Raw genomic sequence first — 20,814 nt, 5'->3', positions numbered from 1 at the left:
CAGACACTCCACGTCAAACTTGTGTTTGACCTTACTGTCTGAATGATTGTTTTGAATAAAACTAGCTAAAAGAAAGAGGCCGTTAACAAGAATCCCCATATTCAGATCACTGTTTGTCTGATGACTGAAACAGTTATTAGTTAGTGGTGGAAAGTAACGAAGTACATTTATTATACTTTACTTGAGTATTTTCAATCTTCAATTACAAAACAATAACGAGGGAAATTGTTGTTAACCACATTTAGCTGATAACTTTATTTTCTAGTATTTTTACATGTTCAGATTGAAAATACAAAATATAGCATTACAGTACAAGTAGCTATAAGCTAACGTAAGCTTAACTTTTCCATGGAGCCATTCTATGATAAACTGAGTTGGCGCCAAAGAAAAAAACGATACATATTTTTAAATATATATAATACATGTAATGGAAACAGAAACATTAAAAGCATTAGTTACCTTAAGAAAGTCAGAAATGGTCATCCTCCGTCCTTCAGACTTTACTCAAAGCTAGCTAACTGGTACTAGCAGTAAACTTAGCTAACGGGTAAAGATGCTGCTATGGTTACCTGGCTGCACTTTGCACGCTGATACCTCGAACCGATTCGATTTTTAGCCAATCAGAAACGAGATCACATTTTAGATGAATACAATCAAAGTAAATTAATCTGAATATACAAATGTGACAATTAAGCAATTAATATATTATCTATAATAACATTTGCTGTTAAAACCTTCTTATGACTCAAGAGCAAAGCTGTAGTAGAGAAACGTTTTTATTTTAATGCATCGGAATGTAGCCCCCAATAAAATGACTCAAAAAGTGCTGAAAAAAAGGACATGACCCCTTTTGTGGATACAGTCCTGACAACCATCAGTTATTTTTATCAAAATCATGAATCAAGCTAAATATTACAGAATAACACATCCATATGGTGACATTAAAAATATAGTTAGCAAATGTGTAACTGTATTATATGTGTTTCTTCATGGTTATCTGTGCAGTAATTATTGCTTGTTTTAGAGTTACAATTCCTGGTAAATCTATCAGACTTAGCTACATGGAAATGACTGAGTGAATATAAATAGCTGTCATAAATGAAAAACAACTTACAGTACATTCACAAATAAGTTTTATTTTAATCTTTTTTTATACATTATAACCATATCCAACACGTTTTTATATTATAATAAAATGACTTCTCCTTTGTCATTTACATAAATCCAAATGTTGCATATTAAGACTGCAACATAGTACTCCTTTATTGTGTATAGCTTTGTACACATACAAGTGACAATGCATTCATTTTTGCTCTGAACAAATGCAAATGTTTGGGGAAGTAAGAAAGGGCAGCCATAAGCAGAGAGAATACAAGTGCTCGAGCAAAACGGCAGGCTAGCAAGTAACACCACCACCATGTGACCAACACTGACCTGGGTTAAAGTGTTCAGTCAAACCCTCTGTAGTACTGGAAACATCTGAAGTTCCATTTAAACTTTGGGTTTTATTTTCACCCCAATTCATTTGGTCAAATCACAGGGAAAAGCTTTTCAAATGTATTTCATCGCACATCTTTTCCCAAAAGCATGCCTCAAGGCTGGAGTAAGAGCGCCACACGTAGCAGTAAAGTCAAAACATAACCAAATACACTTCGGGGGAAAGTACAGACCCAACATCAAAGAAAAAAAAAAAGTCAGAATCCATCAACATGATTGAAATTGCAGAGAATCAGGCTTTTGATAAAACCACCAGATAATCAACCGCTATCATGATCTTGGGAAATCAAATACACATACGGTATTAGAAAAATAACAAACCATGCTATATTATCCCATGAATACATTTTGTTTTCTCAATGTCAATAACGACATTATCGCATATGTCAGGCCACCACAGCATAAAGCCTCCTCCGGCGTGAGAGTCAGTGTGGGAGGGGCATGTATGTTGAGGAAACAATCAGAGTGTAGTTCACTGAAGGAAACAAATCAAAACATTCAAAGGCCACTGATATGTTCTTGAATGTGCATACGCAAAAAAAAAAAAAACTGATCAGCCATTGAAAAACTTTTAGTCATGAATTCTCTCTTTGGTTTGTGATAGTTTTCACAAAGGGATCTTTTGAGTCAACAGTCATTTAGTGAAAAGTGAAAATGACTGTATGCGTCGATTTGTCCTGCACTCTCCAACACATTTTATTTAATACAAATTGGTAATCGCAAGGTCTCTGAAGAGAACGTTTTTAGTATATAGAAGTTTGACAAAGGGAATTTAAATCAGCATAGCAGCATTTACGTTCAATAAAACGAATTAAGAATTTGCAAGTAGGTGACATGTTTGGATTTCTTTGTTTTGAAATCTCTACAACAGGATATTTATTAAAATACAACTCCCATAAGCCACCAACTGTTGCCATAGAAAATATTAATACAGAATATTCAACAATACAAAATAAGTTTGTCAATCGATGCAAATTCAGATGACACAATGGCAGCCACTCAGTGCTTTAAATCCTCTGTAGCAGTGTTGAAAAGTGAGCTGTGGCTACCCTTTGACACTGGCATGGTGAAGCCGTGGTGTTACAGTACAATGACTCAACGGGCCCTGCTGCTGGTTAGGAAATAAATGGGAGGGGCAAAACCATTTCACCCAAGAGCAAGAGGGGAAAAGTGCCAATGTGAGTGATGGCTTGTGTACGAGTATGTGTATGCAAGCAAGACCCCAGGGAGTGTCAGGCAGTGGGGGGCCGGGTCACTCAGTGCTGCGGGTGGGGGTACTGGGCTGGTTGAGGCCCAGGGTTTTGCACATCCAACCGGCAAAGTCCACTTCCTCCACTTCTGAGCGTTTTATGAACGTGTGACTCTGAAAAAGCAAAAGCAAATGAAAACGATTGTCACAAAAAATAACTGGGGAATGACACAATGAGATAAAGAGAAACTGCAATTCAGGTACCCACCGTCAACATCTTCAGATCGGCCCTGTCAGCTGGGTTTTTGATCAAACTGAGGACACAAATGACACAAAAAACAATACTTACATGAGTGACTGTATACCGGTTTCTGTAAATGAAGGAGTAAGTAGGATTTCTTTTAAACACTAGACTAGTTACCACCATGTGCATAACAAAAAATAAGCGTTATAGTCTAAACTCATTTCTGTCTTTGTGTCACATGGCATTCAAAACACAGGGAGGCAAGACATTTAAGCTCTCAACAATGTCTATTTCCATTATGTTTGCCCAAAAGCAAATAAACAAGAGTGTGCTTTTTTCTTCTGTTCACTCTATAAATGTCATTGTCGGTGCTCACCATTTTGTCACAAAGTCTTGGAAGTCATTGGTGAAGACCCCAAGTGGCAGTTTAGGTGGCGGCTGAGCAGAAACAACAACAAAAAAAAGGTAAAAAAAACAATACAATTTATGTAAATATACAATGAGATTTTGTGTAAAGAGAGATGAAAATGTGTGCTTATCAGTGCTTTCTCCCACCTCATTCACAATGTAGTCCAAAAGTTCAAAGATGGCCATGGCTGGTCTACTGTCCATCCCATGTCCTGTGGAGAAGTTGCAAAACATGGAAACAATTAGAATACATTCTCTCAAACAAATACATTTCTGCCATAAAATAAACAAGTTATTTTATTCAAGTATACTTAAAAGCGTTATCCTGAAAACATGAATGTAAGAATGCTGACAATGCTTAGCTTGTTTATATGTAAATGCAAGTTTGGAAATGTTTTTTGTGCTTCTTACCGCTCACAGGCCTGCCTGGGGGTCTGGGCCTCTGCATGTTGGTGTGAGGCTCTCCGTCGGCCCTGTCCATAATGGCCCGTCCGAAGATGTTCTCCAGCTCTTTGGCGTCTGGTGGGGGGATGGGGTAGCGGCCAATTGCCAGCTCCACCAGGGACAGACCCATGCTCCACACGTCAGACTGCACCGAGTAGTGTGTGCCCTGCAGTCTCTCCGGCTGTTGAGAAACACACAATCTACGTCAGAGTGGAGCAGGTAGAGCCAAGACACCAGGCAGGAGAGAGGGTAGGGCAGAGGGCTGGATGGTAAAAACACAGGAAGTGGCAGGGTTGGATAATGGGAGGGGGGCGTTATGGCAAGAAGAGTTGGGGTGTGGTGAGGGCAAGAGGACAGAGGATGGTTGGGTTTGGCAGGAAAGGAAAAGTAGCATTGGACCGCTTAAGGAAGTAGGATGAGTAAAGACAGGTGTGTGTTGGGATTTACGATCAAAGGTATCTACAGCACTGGTGTTTCGTGGGTACAGGATGACAGGCAGCTTTCGGCACTGCACCTACCAGGTGTCTAAGAGAAAGAGGGGGGAAAGAAGGACAAGAAAGAGCGAGCACAGTTGCATCGCTCATTGCCAAAGAACCCTTTCCTGGGCACAGCCCTCAGTTCTTGGCAGGGGAGTGAGGGAGGGCCAGGGGAAGGGAAGGCAGAGGGCGGGGCCTTGAGAACAAGAGCAATGTGAGAAAAGAGGAGAAGGAAAGTGGGGATAGGGCCAGGGGAAAAGGGGTGGGGGCGCAGGCGTGTGGAGCTGACTCACCGACATGTAGGAACGTGTTCCAACAAAGGAGTTGGCCATGGAATCTATGAGCTGGCCGCTTACACCAAAGTCGCACAGCTTGATCTCCCCGCGAGAGTTGACCAGGATGTTGGAGGGCTTGACATCTATGTGGCAGAGGGGACGTGAAGTAATAAACAAATGTACGTTCAATTTAAAATAATGAAGAAGCGTCTTCATACACATCTAATTTTGTTGTCCATACTCGACGTAGTGCTAAAATGTTCAATCAAGATGAGAGGGGAGTGTTTACAAGGTATAGGTATATGTAGGGTAAATCAGTGTATGGGTATACGGTATTTGACTGTCTATTGCATATGTTTTCATGCGAGTATATGCTAACATTAGGTCTGAAAATCTCCAGGGATGGTAAGAATGTTCATAACATAAGCATTCTCAGTAGATTGAAAGAAAAACTATAAATATTTTTGCTACATATTGTGAATTAAGAAACAAATATTTAGACCACAGCTACTGTCTGCCATGAGGCCTGTGGATCGCCTGCACAGAACGCAAGCTTTATCTGCGGTGCCGTGTTGATCGAGCAGAGGAGAGAGAACAGTAACATCTCAAACTGAGCCCGTTATAAACAAGACCAGGTCCTCCACTTATACTGCTCATCGCTGAAAAACATCCTGCGAAATAATGGGGTAAGACTGAGCCCTGCAATCTGTCCTCTGTGGTGTGACACCCCCCACCTACCAAGGACATGTGAAGAGTGTCTCAGAAAGAAGTGGCATGAAAGAGCGGGAGAAGGATGGAGGGAGACACGGAGGGAGGGGTCAGCAGGGCGCGGCTGCTGTATAATCACATCTGAGAGGCTGTAATTACCGCCTGAGCTCACAGACAACTGTCGTAGTACCACCGACCCTGCAGCACAGTGAGACTGCACTATGCAGGTCTGAATGTAACAGTGCTTTTCAAAAACACACCCATTGTTGCTCTTTGGTGTGCTATCGAAAACGTATCTGCCTTACACTCTGCTATGGTTTATTGTTTTGATTAGAATGCAATGATAATGGGTTTCACCAAGGATCGTTGTCGCAATGCTTCAACTTTATATGATCAGGAACTTGTGATGTTGTGAAACAAAAGCTTGCCTTGTGGTGCTCGTTCTAAATGTGTTGATGCAGTGCGTATGGAGGAAAAAGCATGAAGACAATTAATTTAAAATAATTGAATGAAAAAAGGACGGGGACAATTGTAGGGTATTCACTTACAACAAAATGCTCATAGACATTCAGAAATAGCAATTATACCTATGAGAGCAGCAAGGCTTAAACAGGGTCTAAATCTAAACTGGTTGCTTCACAAGCGTTGGTCAAATGTAGCCACCACTAATACAAAGGGGGAAACTCTTTATATCAACCATAACACAACTCCATTAAGCACATCTACAATGTATTTCATCCAAATCATAATTTTCGCAATCTGGAAAGAAGGCAAAGTTGCCAGAAGTAGTAACCTATACAGAAGTTCTACAAATGTAATTAGAAGCCGAAAAAAACTAAATTCAATTTTTATTGAACTAAAAAGTGACCACGAAAAGGTATATCCCAATAATAGGAAGAATTAATTAAAAACTGGCTAATTTGCTTTCATCTTTCACCCTGTGGTAGCGAATAACTGTTGTGGCAGGTAATAAGAAGTCAATGTGCTCATTAATTTTTGGCATAAAAATCCTACTTAATCCTAATTTAAATGATAAAAAATACAATTAATTAAAAATCATTAGCTTAATGGTCCTCCAAGACCACATAATACGCAGTGGTAAGCCTGTAGTGAAAAACTATTAGTGTAATTCTCAGTTACTGCTATGTCATAAAATATAATTGAGAGTATATCCATCAACAGTTTTTGTGATCTTGCTGCCAGGATATCTGAAGTCAAACGCTCTTCAAGATGAAAAAGGCACCGTGGTTTGAGCATTATTCATTCTGAAGGCAATGAGAGACTTTAATATCCACACCATCCCTCATCCTCATAACTCAGAAATAGTGCAATCACTTATTTAATTTTCTAGACTGCACTCTGTAGCTGTTGTTCTGCAGTAATGTGAAAATGTTGCTGCAGGGATTTTGATGGTAATTGTAATTTATTGGGACTAGAGAAGCTCCTTACCTCTGTGCATGATCTGGTGCTTCTCCCGCAGGTAGGCTAATCCCCTCAAAACCTGGAGAGGAAAAACCAATTAAACATTTCACTTAAAAGTATACAAGAGCGAAATCGAATGTATATCCAACACATTCAAATATAAGCTTTTCCTACACAGATTTAAAAGAAAATGAACAACATTATTTTTGCCAATCTGTTTACAGAGCTTAGTTATTTTGTATTTATGCAAACGGTTTTCCAGACTAAAATACAGTAGTGACTCATGCATGACTCGACGAAACTCGGCTAGTTAGGCAATACCAAAAGGGACAAGCATAATAAGCAGTGCAATCTGCAAACCCATGTATAGCAACAAGCTTTAACAATCTTAATTTTACTTCAAAATGTAAATTGTAACTCATTTCAAAATGATAAACTTAGAATAACAAAAATGTTTAACCATACATGGTTGAATTCAACAGAATAAATGAGATACGTACAGCTATGCTAACTTTTCCCAAGATTTCTTCTGGGACTCTTCTGGCTTCCTTCAGGACCTGGTCCAAGGATCCACCATCCTGTAGAGAAAAGTTGCAGAATTCTAATAAAACATACAAATTTGTTCTAAACAATTAAAGAACTACAAGACAAAATACTGGTATCAATTGTGTGTCCATTGTGAGATGGCCCTGCTAACAGTCTTTGTCTCTCACCATGTGCTCCATACAGATGCTGATCTCCCCATCGCTGTAAAAGGCCCCATAGAAGCCCACGATGTAGGGAGAGTTGCATTCATGCAGCACCTGCAGCTCTCTGATAATCTGGTTTCTGATGGCAGGCTTGATTTCCAGGTGGATCAACTAAAGAGGGAAAGGTTGAGAACATAAACTGCTGCTCAGACAGAAACAAAAAGATGCTTTCAGATCATTCACTGATGGTTCAACATTACATTACACTTGTTAGACGCTTTTATCCAAAGCGACTAACATACTCGATACTGTGGACAATCCCCACAGGAGTAATTTGGGGTGAAGTGTCTTGCCCAGGGACACAACGACATGCTGACTGCAGTGGGGTTTGAACCTGTGACCCCCTGATCTGAACACCAACATACAACCCACTGCGCCACACCACACGCCCCCTAATATCTCATGGTAACATATTTCAGAGGTGGTGGTAGATAAAACATGACTATAACTCTATGCTGTTTGCCTGTGTGTAGTAATCACAACACATACTATTTGAGATAGTACTACAACAGACAAATAATAATAATAATAATAATAATAGATGTATTTTGTCAGCGCTTTTACAGGTGCTCAAAGTCGCTTTACGAAAATAGTGAAAAGAAAAGAACAACAAATAAATACAGTTAAAGTCAAATTAAAATCAAGCAATACAAAAACAATCACACATTAAAAACAAAGTGAGTCCACGTACACAGAATGTCTTAAAATGTACAGCCACTTATAATCTAAATAATCACAAAATAGCAAAGACAAATTCCCATATTTCCAAAAAGTTTCTCAAGATTTGCAAAAACTTTTAGGGGGAAGAAAAAAACCTTGCATGTTACTACAAACTTAAGGGCTTAACAGTCTCTACTCTCTCTCTACAAGATGGTGCTTGCTCGAGGTGCTGCTGCAGTGTCTGTACGGTGTCCCAATAACTGTCTGACTTGTAAACACTACACGTTTTCATTATGACCAAATTAGGGGAGAAAATAGCCTAAGCAGCAGCTGCTTAAAGAAAGCTGTGAATGCCAAGGAAATACTGCATTCATTAATGCAGATTCACACGTAAATATTTGAGGGATTAAAAATCACAAAGAAAAACTACCAGGATGAAGCCGAAAAAAGAGAAAGAAATTAAACCATGCGATTGCGGACCTGCTTTTTAACTCTCTCAAACATATCTCTGGTATTTGTTCATTGCAAAATGTTTTGACTTATAATGTTACCGGTATAAATGATTCATCTGTGATAAGCTTTAATTGGTTATATATATATATATATTTATATTGGTTTAGAACATTTAAGAGACACATTTATGTTTTAGGCATGGATACGTCATGTGAAATATATCAGCCTTTCAAAATTCAGATTTATGTTCGGAAAAACTGACCTGTGTTATTGTTTTATAATTTTTGGTGAATGTGTTATATTTGTATTCAAACAAGGTGTGTTTTCTCCTACAGAAAGTTAGTGCACTTTACATAAAAGTGGGTGGAGTAAACCAAACCAGCACCAGTCCTGAGACGCAATGATGATCTAAACACGTCTGGAATGTGTTTTGATTTAGCTCCCTTCAACTCTCTCACTTCCCCTGCAACAACACATTTGACAAATGTTAGTTTTTACCTTCCGGGCCATGACCAAACCCGAGGGTTTGTGGCGGACTTTGTTGACCACTCCTCCGTTCCCGGCGCCCAATTCACATATGGGGTCAAAATCCTCATCCTTCAGCTCCCCAACTTGAGCTTTCTGGGTGAGAAAGGCCTCCAGTCGTTTCCTCTGTTGTTCATCCAGGTCCAACTCGCCCAGTTTCTTTTGTAAGGCCTCGAGGTTGGCTCTGTGAGGAGATGGTTCATAGATTAACAAACAGATAAAAGAAGACAGAAAGGAATAAAGGGATATTTAACTACACTGTCTAAATGGTTGTTTGATGATGTGATGCAGTGCTTGGTGATAACATACATACACAGAGCATTTATAAAACATTCACTACTATTCCCCAAACAATAACAATTGAGTTTATTGTGTTATTAAAGTTAAAATAATGTTAAACCAGCCTAAAAAACTGCTATAATAAAGAGAAACATACATCAGAAGTTAACCGTTAAGAATCATGAAATACAGTAATTATTTTGGTGACATGCTTCTTCAAAAAAACATCTGAGTTAATTTGATGTGCTAACATGCATTTCCTATTTGGTATAAATGTAAGACTCAAATAAGATTATATTAAGACAACTTGAACAATTGGGGTTGTATTAAGGCATTCACCTTCATGAATATAATAAGATACAAATAAATGACAGCACACAAACTGTTATCATCACATTGAAACAAATGTGGAATATTGGTCATTGCATGTGTTGTTTTGCACAAAATACAAATTATTTCCAAAATGCAATATTGTACAATATTCACAACATTAAAACAGCTGAATTATACCTTCTTGATTTATCTTATAATCACATAAAGTCTACTCACTCAGAAGCAACATCGACGGTGTTGGAGGTGGCCTGTCCCTCCCCGATGGGCGTTATGTTCAGGGGAACGGGTCTTCTTTTAGGAGCCATTTCAACAATTACCCCAAACTACTTTCTCCAAGAATGCACAAACCTGGAGTAAAAGCTGTGAAATGTCTGTTCTAACGTTTTCCTGCTAAGAAACTCTTGTCTGAAAAAAAGCAACAGGGTCAGATATAGGTGGCTAGCTAATGTTAGCAAAGTTAGTTTACTTTCGGTAACATGTCAGTCAGATATTTGTGTATGTTTTTATCATATCAAGAACAGTCTCGTAAAGTCAGCTCGTTTTACGGTGCACCTATAGCTTCTGGAGTAAAAACATTTCTTTTTTTCTGCTTTCTTCTAGGTTATCTACCTGCTGCTACTTGCCATTAGCCACCTAGCTGCTGCTACTAGCTAGCACCAGCTCCAGTAAAAATCGTGCCCTGCGTCTAGAGTCCTAAACGAGCCTCTCGCTTCTCACCGGGCCGCCTCGGGTTCACCGGGACACCGACTCGGCTTCTTCCCTCCGCGGGACCTCAGCTACAAATTCCTCCCTGTTTCAGTACCGGGCACTGGGCTCTGAAGCGAGAAGGGCTTTGGTTCTGTGTGGTGGTGCTTCAATACAGGAAGCAGCAGCTGCAGCATCAGACCTGTGTATGACACCCACAGAGAGAGGCCATCGAAATATCGCGAGACTTGAGGCCATCTGACAAGTTTGAGTGAGAAATGCAGAAATCTCATGGGAGATGCAACATCTTTGTAATAACAGCTCCAGTATGTTGTTTTTAAGATAAAATCACAGTTTAACAATATCTTATCTTCCCCATTTTTATGTGTTTAAATTGGAGTCTGAAAACAAGCTGCACAGTACATCACTGCCCCCGAGTGGCAATAATGTATTCTGTGTAATGTATTAAAATAGGCTACTCAAATACTTGAGGTTCTGTACCTTTTTCTTTCATTTGAAGCTGCTCTATTCTTCTACTCCACTATGTGTTAAAGTCAATACTGTACTTTTGTTCGTTTATTTGACAGCTTTAGTTTCTAGTTACTTAGCATATTATTGGCTATTACAAAATATGAATCATCTCAATTTTAACTACTTTATCTTATAATTATATTTCAATGTTTATTTATGAGATGATTTATGAGATGATATGCATCAATAATCATAGTCCAGTCTTTTAACATACATGATTGTAAAATACATTATATACCTTTTAATAGCGTAATGTCCTTTTTATGGGACATTTTTACCATTTGGTAGTGCTACTTTTACTTAATTAAAATATGTGAATATTTCTACTGTTATTTATAAATTATTTATTATATTTGGCCCAACTGTAACACGAGGGAAGCAAATATAATAAATAATTTATGATTGAAGAGTATGCAATGAAAAGAAAAATTCATACTCAAAAGTAAATTCATTTCCCTGGCTGAATAATACATGTAAATGGAGCCACTTAAGGCTGCAGTGGTTGTGAAACATCTTTACGGTTGTGTAATATGTTCCATGTGCTTATCACTGGTTGTGAAATCTGTGCTTCATGTTGTGTTGAAAAGTTAGAGTATTTTACCGGAGGTATTTCCCCTAACTTAACTTTCAATAAACGATTTGCATCTATGTTGGAGAATAATAAAAACAATTTCCCGGTTTTGGTTTAGTATCTATAGGATTATTTCCTTCTCTTAAGAGTTACATTGAGGGGCCACATTGTGTCTCGTAGGAAATGGTTGGTATTGGTATACTTCACAATTTAGCTTTATTGACCAAGTTATTAAAGGCAAACAATAAAAAAAGCTACAAATCTGATACATTTATTAAATCACACAACTTCACTGCAATGCAGCCTTTAAAACCAGGCAAAGACACGCACACATATTACTATATCCAAAATGTAAGATGAGTTCTGGTTTAGTGGATATATCACTATATTGGTATATAACCAAGCACTTAAGACTAAACATGTTTTTTCTATTTCTCTTTACTTAACACAAGTTAAATAACCTGGCGGCTGCTGATTTTGATGTTACCCATCATTCCCCCTCATCATTCCCCTCCTTCCTTCGTAGTCTCCAACTACTTCAATGTAATTAAAACCCAAAGTGTAAGGCTTATGTGAATACATTTCAGAATAATTTAGACTTGCAGAGATCAGTGCTGAAAAAATATGTGATGTATTTTGCCTATGTGGATACCAGTAACAAAACAAAAAACAAAGGGCAGACATGTTTTTAAGAACTGATTTTAATTAATTCCACACGTCAATAACAGCTGTTAGAATACGATCATTTGAAATTTTACAGTTTCACCCTCAACAGGCATCAAATGTGTCCCCATATCTGAGCATTTGGTACAGGACACTAATAATCTGGACCTCCACCTCCCGGTCCTCTGTGGCATCAGCTTCAGGTGCTGCTGCCCTCAACAACAGCTTCTTATTGTCTGTTTGCCATTATGAACAACTGGAGGTGATTCAAGGCTTAATAAAATATTATTTAAATGTTATTGTCTTTTAATATGAACATATAAAAAAACACAACAAACAAAACATTTACATCATGGATTGTAAGCCTCTGCCCATGCTACCTTATGCAGTATTATAAGAAGAAGAGATGCCACTAGAAAAAGACCAGACCCCCAGCTCTCTCCAGCTCCCAAACATCTGCAGACACTTCCGGCTCAGGTCCACAGAATCAACCTGCCGTCTTTAACCATAAGGCAAGAAAATACAAATTTAGAAGATGAGTTCAAATAATGACCTTCTTTGCTTATCAAATGAACTGTCTCATTGTTGTACATGTATAGCAGTTACTTACAAATACGGTTTGCCTTGTTAAAGACAGATATTATAGTTCTTTACATCATTTCTCAGGGATAGACTGATGTATTACAGGCGAAGAGCCATCGATCAAATTTGTGTGGATAATCAAAAATAATTTCAACAGTATATTGATTCTACAAAGTGTGTCAAAAGGAGGAGGGAAATGGAAGATCAGATTTGACTCGACCTGTTCGTTCATCATCAACCTTATGGGAGAATGCGCTAGCGACAGTGAGGCCCCGGATTAATAAGTAAATTTAATTTTTCTGTGTTTATGAGGAAGAACAAAAGAAAAACCAGATTCTGTGCAGCTGATCAAACTGACAGCGTGATGATAAAAAGAGGAAAACATACAATGCAGAGCTCATTAGAGTCACTACTCGACCACTTCCACATTTTCTGATTCCCACGCATGAGATGTTTGAGGAGCACTGATCACGATGGTCAGGGATCCTTGATTTTTACTCACTACATGACGGCTTTGAAATAAATAAGCCTTAAAGTTGGAATGAAGCATCAGATGAGTGCAAACAGCTCTAGCAACACATTTTCTCATCTTCAAGCAAACATTGATGACCTTCCTTCACAGACAACCTAAACTCGGCATGGATATCCTTCTGAGAAACAGCCATCACATACTGACGAAACTAGTGCAGGTGCAGAGGAATATTAGTTGAATGCCTACAGCATGTAGCAATTAAAAGCCCATTCTACTCCAGCAAATAGATGTGACCTTATCTACATTGAGCGGTGGCCGAGGGGATTGTTGGTTGAAGCGGCTCCACTTGTTCCAGACAAGACCATTTGTAATCCAATCAATGACTTTAAGCGAGGTGGGGTTGCACTTATTGACACTTCATTAAGTTTTGTTGTGTCAGACATGCTGAACCCACCGTAGTAAAGTACTCTGAGTGGTGCTTTGACCCAGGTCGGATGCATTCAGAGGGAAAGAAAAAGGAGTGTTCATCACCAGCACCAGCCTGGACCAATTATAACACTCACACCACAGCAGAACACAAGTCCTGCTTTCTCCCACCAATAACTCCCGTCTGTACGCCAAATATCCTGTAGCTTTACACACAACTGTTAAGAAAATGCAAGGCATTTAAATAAATATGATACTACTGTCTGAGGGCATCAAAAGCATCAGAGAGCATTGCCAATTGACTTTATTCTGCATCCCGGACCAGGAAATCCTCCATGAAATAAAACACTATCTGTCAGACAGGGTTTTCTGCTGGCCAGCTCAGAGAGCCGTAAAACAATGGGCTCAAATCATCATCACTCAACAAAAACAAAAGAAAGGCACCAAAATCTCACAACCATTACCTGTCAGTGTATTCTTAAAATAGATCTGCTTTGGCACAGCTGCCGCACAGTAATTAAGATGAGTTACAATTTGCAATGCTGATATATCACTCCTAATAAATCCTGTAACAGCACAATAACTGCAGTTGTGTTTTACAGAGTGGCACAATCCCAGCCACAACTATTGGCCTCACTGACACCTTCAGTTAGCCTGGCTATCCTCAAATCTCTCATTAACAAAGTTGTTGTTATTGCAGAGGGAACAAAGCTGAATGGAAAGATGGAATAAAAAAAATAAAAAGAAAGAACAATGTAGGAAAACAAAATCTCCAGTGTAAAATTGGCTTCATCGATCGATCCACTTCTTTCTTAGCTACTCTCTGATCAGTCTGCTAAGTTTTTTTATGACTGAGGTAGGTTCTCTTTAGCTAAAGGACAAAATAAAAATGGAAAGTATCACACACTTGTGTTCTGTCCTTACATAATTAAAAAAGGATATATTCCTGAAAAAAAAAACTTTCAAGCTTTGTGTTTATTTCTTTCCAGAGAATTATGTCAATTGGAGAGGTTTCAATTTGCATCACACTCCTGATATCTCTGTCTTGTCCTCTCGCACATTTTCTATTTGTTGTTTTTGACCTTTTAACCAAAAACAGCTGAAGAGCTTCTGTTTTCAACTTGCCTGTTTATCACAAATGTGACAAAAGTCAGAGACGTACACATCGAACGCCAATGGCTAAAAGAGCCTGTGATTCCAAGTCAATACAAAGAGAGATGAGTTGGTAGAGAGGAAATAGTCTGGAGAGAGAGAGAGAGGAGGAAGAGGAGGGAGAGGAGGGAGGGGAGGGGGGGATGCACGATCCATTCAGTCTCTAAGTAGAGGCAGGACGGTACAGATATTCACTGCAAGGTGACGGTTGGCCAAAAAGAGTTACTTCCAGTGGTGAGCAGTACAAAGAGGAATCCTAATCACTCTAGATTGAAGATTCGTTAACAGTGCATGTTGGACTGTGTGTTTTCTGACTGGGTAGAAACCAGAGCTGCTAAAAGGCTCCGACGTTTGGGGGTGAGGGAGGGTCATTGCATCTCGTGGATTCGAGTGTTCCTGTCCTTCGAGCCCCCTTCCTCTCTGTCTGTGTGTGTGTGTGTCAGTCTATGAGGGGAGAGAGCTGTGGGGTCAGTAGGCAGTGACCAGGTCCTTGTCGTAGTTGTACCGGCCCCTCTTCGGGGCGGGACTGTCGGCACTGTCCTCAGTGTCCTCACTGTCTCCCCCTGCCCCGCCCCCTTCCTCCTCTGAGGAGGAGTCAAGAGTCAGATCTACCACCGCGCCTCCCCCCGGCACCCCAGGTGCTCCGGAGCCCCCCGCCACAGAACCGCTTCCAGATTTGCCCGTCAGGCTGGTGCTGCTGTGGGCCGGTGAATGACCGTTTGCTTCAGGAATGCCTGCAGACATGAAAGACATTTTAAAACGGATACATTAACACAAATTAACAGTCAACCATCTTTACGTTAAAACATTTATTAAAAAAAAGGGGGCACATAATGCAGATTTTCAGTTCATACTTTGTGCCTCTACTGTGACATGTTGACATGCTTTAAAGGTGGGGTATGTAATTTATTTCAGAAACACTTTGTTATATTCCATGGAATGCTCTTAACATCCCGATAGCAATGAATATATTACATTACATGTCATTTGTTAGACGCCTTTGTCCAAAGCGACTTACATACATTAATACTGTGGACAATCCCTACAGGCAGTGCTTGAATTGGGCCGGTACTCACCGGTACGCAGTACCGGCACTTCTGATTTTTACCCATGTGGTACCGGCACTTCTTACTGAGTACCGGCAAGGTGCCGGTACTCAGTAAAATGCCGGTCCTCAGCCGCCGGCAATATACGTATATATTGTAAACGCAACGCAGCGCAAATGTGGGTCTGACTCTGCCTCACAGAGGGTGACTGGCTGTCTACATGACGTGGCCTGCCGACATTGCCACTTTCATACAGATCATACTCATGCCCTCGATTGGTCTCTGTGTGTCATTCAAGCTCCGGAGGGTGTGTGTTGGTGTATGTGTGGCGCGAGCGAGCGAGAAAGCGCGCGCACCGGTTACGTGTATTGTTGTTAGCATCTGGTGCTAGCTAGCTGCGCTAACGGATATAAGAAGCTGTTTCAACAACAAGGTGGAGGGAGAGTCCTTTGCTGTCAGACTGAGAGGCTGATAACTACAGCTCTGGTGAGGTAAATTACTCTCTGAGTCTTTAGATAGTTAACTTAGTTTAAGTTATCTCAGTGGGTCTCAAACGGTTCGGTCACCATTTATGTAAACACATATTTCCATTTGAGGGGGTAGTGATTAGTAAAATATGCANGGGGCTTCTAACGAACCACACACAGGAAAAAAAAAGTCCACCTCTTCTGTCAGTTTTGGAAGGCTAATGTAAGTTGCAGATCACTGCAAACAGCTCAAGCCATACCTTCAGATGGATGTCCTGCAGGATTTTAATCCGGATTCCGGCAATCTGTACGAAGCAGGCTTTGAGTATTGGCTGAGAGTTACAGTTTCATTGTCATTTCAGGTTGAAAATGATACGGTCCAGACCAAAGCTCGTCTTTATGCAGTGCTGAGACATTTCAGATTCCGTTAGTGTATGGCGGCAGGAGAGGGCCAGGTGCTGCATTAACACCGCACGCTGCAACAAACTACAGCCCTGCTGTGTCTGTGGGAAGAGGCAAGACTTGCACTTTAAACTTTTCTGTGTACAGTTTAAGTTTCATGTTTACATAGTTAAAGACTTCTGATTGTCTTTTTGCAGCTTCGTTTGATCAACTGAGTTTTCTTGTGGATTGACGATGGTAATTTTTTTTTGTGGTTGTGTGAATTCACTGTCCTGTGGAAAAGGACAGCATACCCAGCTGTTCTCTTTATTTTGAGGAAATCACTGCCTTACCCTTTCCTTGTCTTTGTGTGTGAGTCTGTGTACGAGCCTGAGCATGGTGTTTCCACTGGTAATGAGATGACAGGCTGGACACCAGAAAGTAATCCTTGATTTAATTGAAAGGCTCCTCCACATCAGAGACGGATGGAGATTTACAGCGTCAACAGGCACATATATGTTTTATTGAGCTGGTATGGATGTTGGTGTGTTAGTTTGATCATAGGTTACTGCTTTAGATCTAACAATACGCTTCTGCATTCCCTCTGCAACTTCCTTAAAGGTAGGGTAAGTAATTAACTTCAGATACACTTTTTGTTATATTCCATGGAATGCTCTTAACATCCCGATAGCAATGAATACATTACATGCTTTGACAATAAATACATACAAATATTTCATCTGTAGAAGCCGTAGCGCTGTAAAAAACACGACCAATCATCTGAGCCGGCCCGGCTAAAATAACTGGATGGCCTACCTGCCTGTCAGCCTTCCATCTGTGCACAAACTTATCTCGTGCCCTCATTGGTCATGTGCGCATTCGTGTGTGTTGGAGGAGGGGCTCTGTAAGGAAGTGGCAGATTTTTTTCCGGCTGTGTATTTTCAAATTCTAGCGTACTCGAGCTGGTTTCTCCAAAATTACCTACCCCACCTTTAATGTTCAAAAAGGTCTGCCTGTGCTGCAGCACCTCTTTTCACCCTCTGTGTGAAACCAAGTGCTCTGATTGGTTAGCTGGCCGGCTCTGTTGTGATTGGAAAACCGCTTAGAGATGTCCCGCCCCTTAGCCTGTCATGTACAATGTTTTGGAGCGTTAGCCAATAGAAGCATGAGTGTTACATAGTGTTGTCACTGAGAAACTCCCTCTGGAGGGAACTTTGGGATTTTAGCCTTGTAGGACTTGAGATAATAATAACACACTACAGGAGAGGGAAAACCTCAAAACGCATACTAGGGCCTCTGTAAATTGAAAGGGTTTGTCACTCACATATATCGACAACAGGATAATCCGGTGTGTTGCTGCGTTCTCTTTCTCGGTCCCTCTTCTCCTCGTCACTAATGGGTAGCCAGGAGCCGTCGGTTAAGTACTCGATCTCCTCGATGTCCTCACTCGTCTCCTTCAGAATCTCAGCTAGCAGCCTGAAATACACACTGCTGGTTAGAGGCACCTCTCAAAACATACACTGAGAAGAGGTCTGCATGGGTTGGATTTCTTATTTTAAATCACAATTAAATTACATGAAGAAAAACAAATCAAGCCATTTATTAACAACTGAAACTGTATGTTGTAATTGTCTCTGCCCCAAAACACCTCTCTTAAAACGACTCAATAAACATTTAGTGACTAAACTGCTGAAACTGTAATCTAGAGATGAGTTAAGCTGGGACTTTCACACAAGGAATGAAAATATACCTCGAGCCAAAACGTAACACAATGCGTTCAGTCTTTGTGAGAGCAGGGGAGTGCCTGTGAGAGTTGCTCACAATAAGCAGGACACTACATGCCCAAAGGGCTGTGGATCAAAGTGTTGTCATTAATTCTTTTTTTTATACAATAAACTGCAGCTGTATTTGTGTTTACTGCTACAGTGATACAAATATATATTAAAAAAAGAATTCTGCTCAAAGGCTGTCCATAACACTGCAGACCAGTCATTGCTAAAAGTTTTGCACCTATACCGTAAAAAAGAACGATAATTTGTTGAAAGTACAAATTACTATTTGTGTTGAGAATCACTTTGAGGAATGAATACTGTAATAACAAAAAAACTGTTTTTTCATATTGAGTCCCACAATTACATGTTTCTCCTATCTACAGCCTTTTTACATTAAGTCAAATCAATTTAAATATTTGACCTGAAGGCAGGTCTAAAAACAAATCACAGCAGATAACCACCCTCTGTCACGCCAATGAAAACACAGTTTGGTTTCAACTTGTACCAATGCACCAACATCGGAGCAGCTTGAACATTTTCCTCACACTGGCTTCATCACACAGATAGCTAGAGTTACACATAAATTGTAAATTCCAGAATTTATCGAGCGGGAGATGGTGCTGCGGGGGCAGGACGAGTCAGAGCATGCTTCGTCTCCTTACCCATCAATAGTGAGCAGTTCAAAGGGAGCGGGCTTGTCACAGACTGGGCAAGTCCATGTTGGCTTCTTCTCATTCATCTGCAGGAAGAAGACTGCGTCGAAACACTGAAGGTGGGCACAAGTTAAAACTCGAGATGGCACACCGAGACGCATCTTCACCAACTGCAAGAGGGAGGAGGGAGGAGGGAGGGAGGCATGTTAAAGAGATCAAGATTCATTGTGGGAAAAACATTTTTGAAACTGGTCTTTGATACTGCGGAACTAACAGAAAACTTGTAAGGCAGAGAAACATATTCACATCCTCACGTGTCAGGAATTATAAAAAAGTGTACTCACTGGACAGATGAGAGAAACCCGGAGGCCTGTGGTTGCAATTTCACTTTCTGGATCATAGCGTAGTTTGTCTTGGACTATACATAAATGATAGACAAAATATCCAGAAGTGTCAGGGTAGTTTTACAGAGATAGCAAGGTAAATTAAACTCGCAATACAGTTTGAGTCTGCCTAGTGTAGTTTTATTTTATTTCAAAGTCACTTGTGCATAACATTCTGCAGAGTATGGAGGTAAGACTTACTGCGTTCACGACAGCGTTCTGCACTCTCAACGGAGCAGAGCTTGAGTTGGCTGAAGAGGTCTGCTGCAGTGAAGACCCTCACTAGATACACTGCCACAGAGTACCGCTGGAAACACACATTCACAGGCTGTGAGCACTTATTTCAAAATGAACCTCAAAGCCAGGCAAGAAAACGGAAACATTAACACAAAAAAATGATTATTGTAAGAAATCTACTTGGATTTGCTTTTCTGTTAGAAGAAGAATTACATGTCCTTTGTTAGACGTTTTTATCCAAAGCGATTTACATACATTCAGTATTGTGGACAATCCCCACAGGAGCAATTTGGGGTGACGTGTCTTGCCCAGGGACACAACGACATGCTGACTGCAGTGGGACTTGAACTTGGTTCGAAGTCCAGCACTCTATCCACTTAGCCACAGCCGCCCCAATAAAAAAGGCAAGTCTTTACTTTGAAACCCTCATGATTATATAACTGTTAAATGGAAGATGTAGTCTTTCATTACATGGGCACATGTCAGTAGCACAGCAAATTATTTCTTATAATGAATGTTCACCATATATGGGATCCTGTTATAATTCCCTAAATACTTTGAGTATAGTAAACAACTAAATAACTTTAGTGCAAACATGCCTCGATGCTATTTGATGGACTGAAATTCCCACCCCCCCCACTTGTTGGCCAACCATGAGGTTATGGACTCGCTTTGATTAAGTATGCCCAGGGTATATGCAGGAATCCTGAAGTCAAATGTAAGACCTTTTAAGACCCTTTCCATACATTTTAAGACCTCATCGCCACTTTGAGTTCTAACCGGTTACATTGGCGACACACTTTACCTCACATTGACTATATGCAGTATTGATTGTCCTTCCTCCTTATCTTCCAACCATTTGGACGCAAACTTGCATTTCCCCATAACGATGTTGTTTAGCAACTGGCGTAAAGGGGCCTTCGCTCGCTATCAAGCAGTGAGCGTGTGATGTCCGGTTCAGATGACGTCAAACCCAACGGGATGCCATAAATAAACTCCACAGAATCACACGACACACCTACGCAATGATTACATTCAGTCACACTTTAGAATACAACCTCTTTGGACCATTTATATACTTATTGAAAACAAGCTACAAAATGTAATACCTTGGGAAATGCTGTTTAATAGC

The 20,814-nt window shown here is 40.2% G+C and overlaps 2 protein-coding genes across 2 annotated transcripts; both read right to left on the bottom strand.

The window, feature by feature from the left end:
* Positions 1-1,210: 1,210 nt before the first annotated feature.
* Positions 1,211-10,554, bottom strand: map2k2a (mitogen-activated protein kinase kinase 2a). The gene is made up of 11 exons (XM_010792014.1): positions 9,879-10,554; positions 9,024-9,234; positions 7,377-7,523; positions 7,164-7,241; positions 6,691-6,742; positions 4,552-4,676; positions 3,750-3,963; positions 3,486-3,550; positions 3,307-3,368; positions 2,955-3,000; positions 1,211-2,860 (listed from the first exon to the last, which is right to left on the bottom strand). The coding sequence occupies exons 1-11, from the start codon at positions 9,965-9,967 to the stop codon at positions 2,750-2,752; spliced, it is 1,200 nt and encodes a 399-aa protein (XP_010790316.1). The 5' UTR covers positions 9,968-10,554; the 3' UTR covers positions 1,211-2,749.
* A 1,577-nt stretch (positions 10,555-12,131) lies between these two features.
* Positions 12,132-19,773, bottom strand: LOC104963435 (E3 SUMO-protein ligase PIAS4-like; the record flags this gene model as incomplete). Its single annotated transcript, XM_010792021.1, has 5 exons — positions 12,132-15,477; positions 17,962-18,113; positions 19,072-19,232; positions 19,407-19,480; positions 19,647-19,773. Coding segments are annotated over 5 exons (780 nt in total), but the record flags the coding sequence as incomplete, so codon positions are not given.
* Positions 19,774-20,814: the final 1,041 nt, after the last annotated feature.

This window comes from Notothenia coriiceps, unplaced genomic scaffold, assembly GCF_000735185.1.
Source record: "Notothenia coriiceps isolate Sejong01 unplaced genomic scaffold, NC01 NC01_scaffold00036242, whole genome shotgun sequence".
In the NCBI taxonomy this organism is placed as follows: Eukaryota; Metazoa; Chordata; class Actinopteri; order Perciformes; family Nototheniidae; genus Notothenia; species Notothenia coriiceps.
The sequence above is the reverse complement of the archived record's forward strand: the minus strand, read 5'-3'. Positions and strand labels throughout refer to the sequence as shown.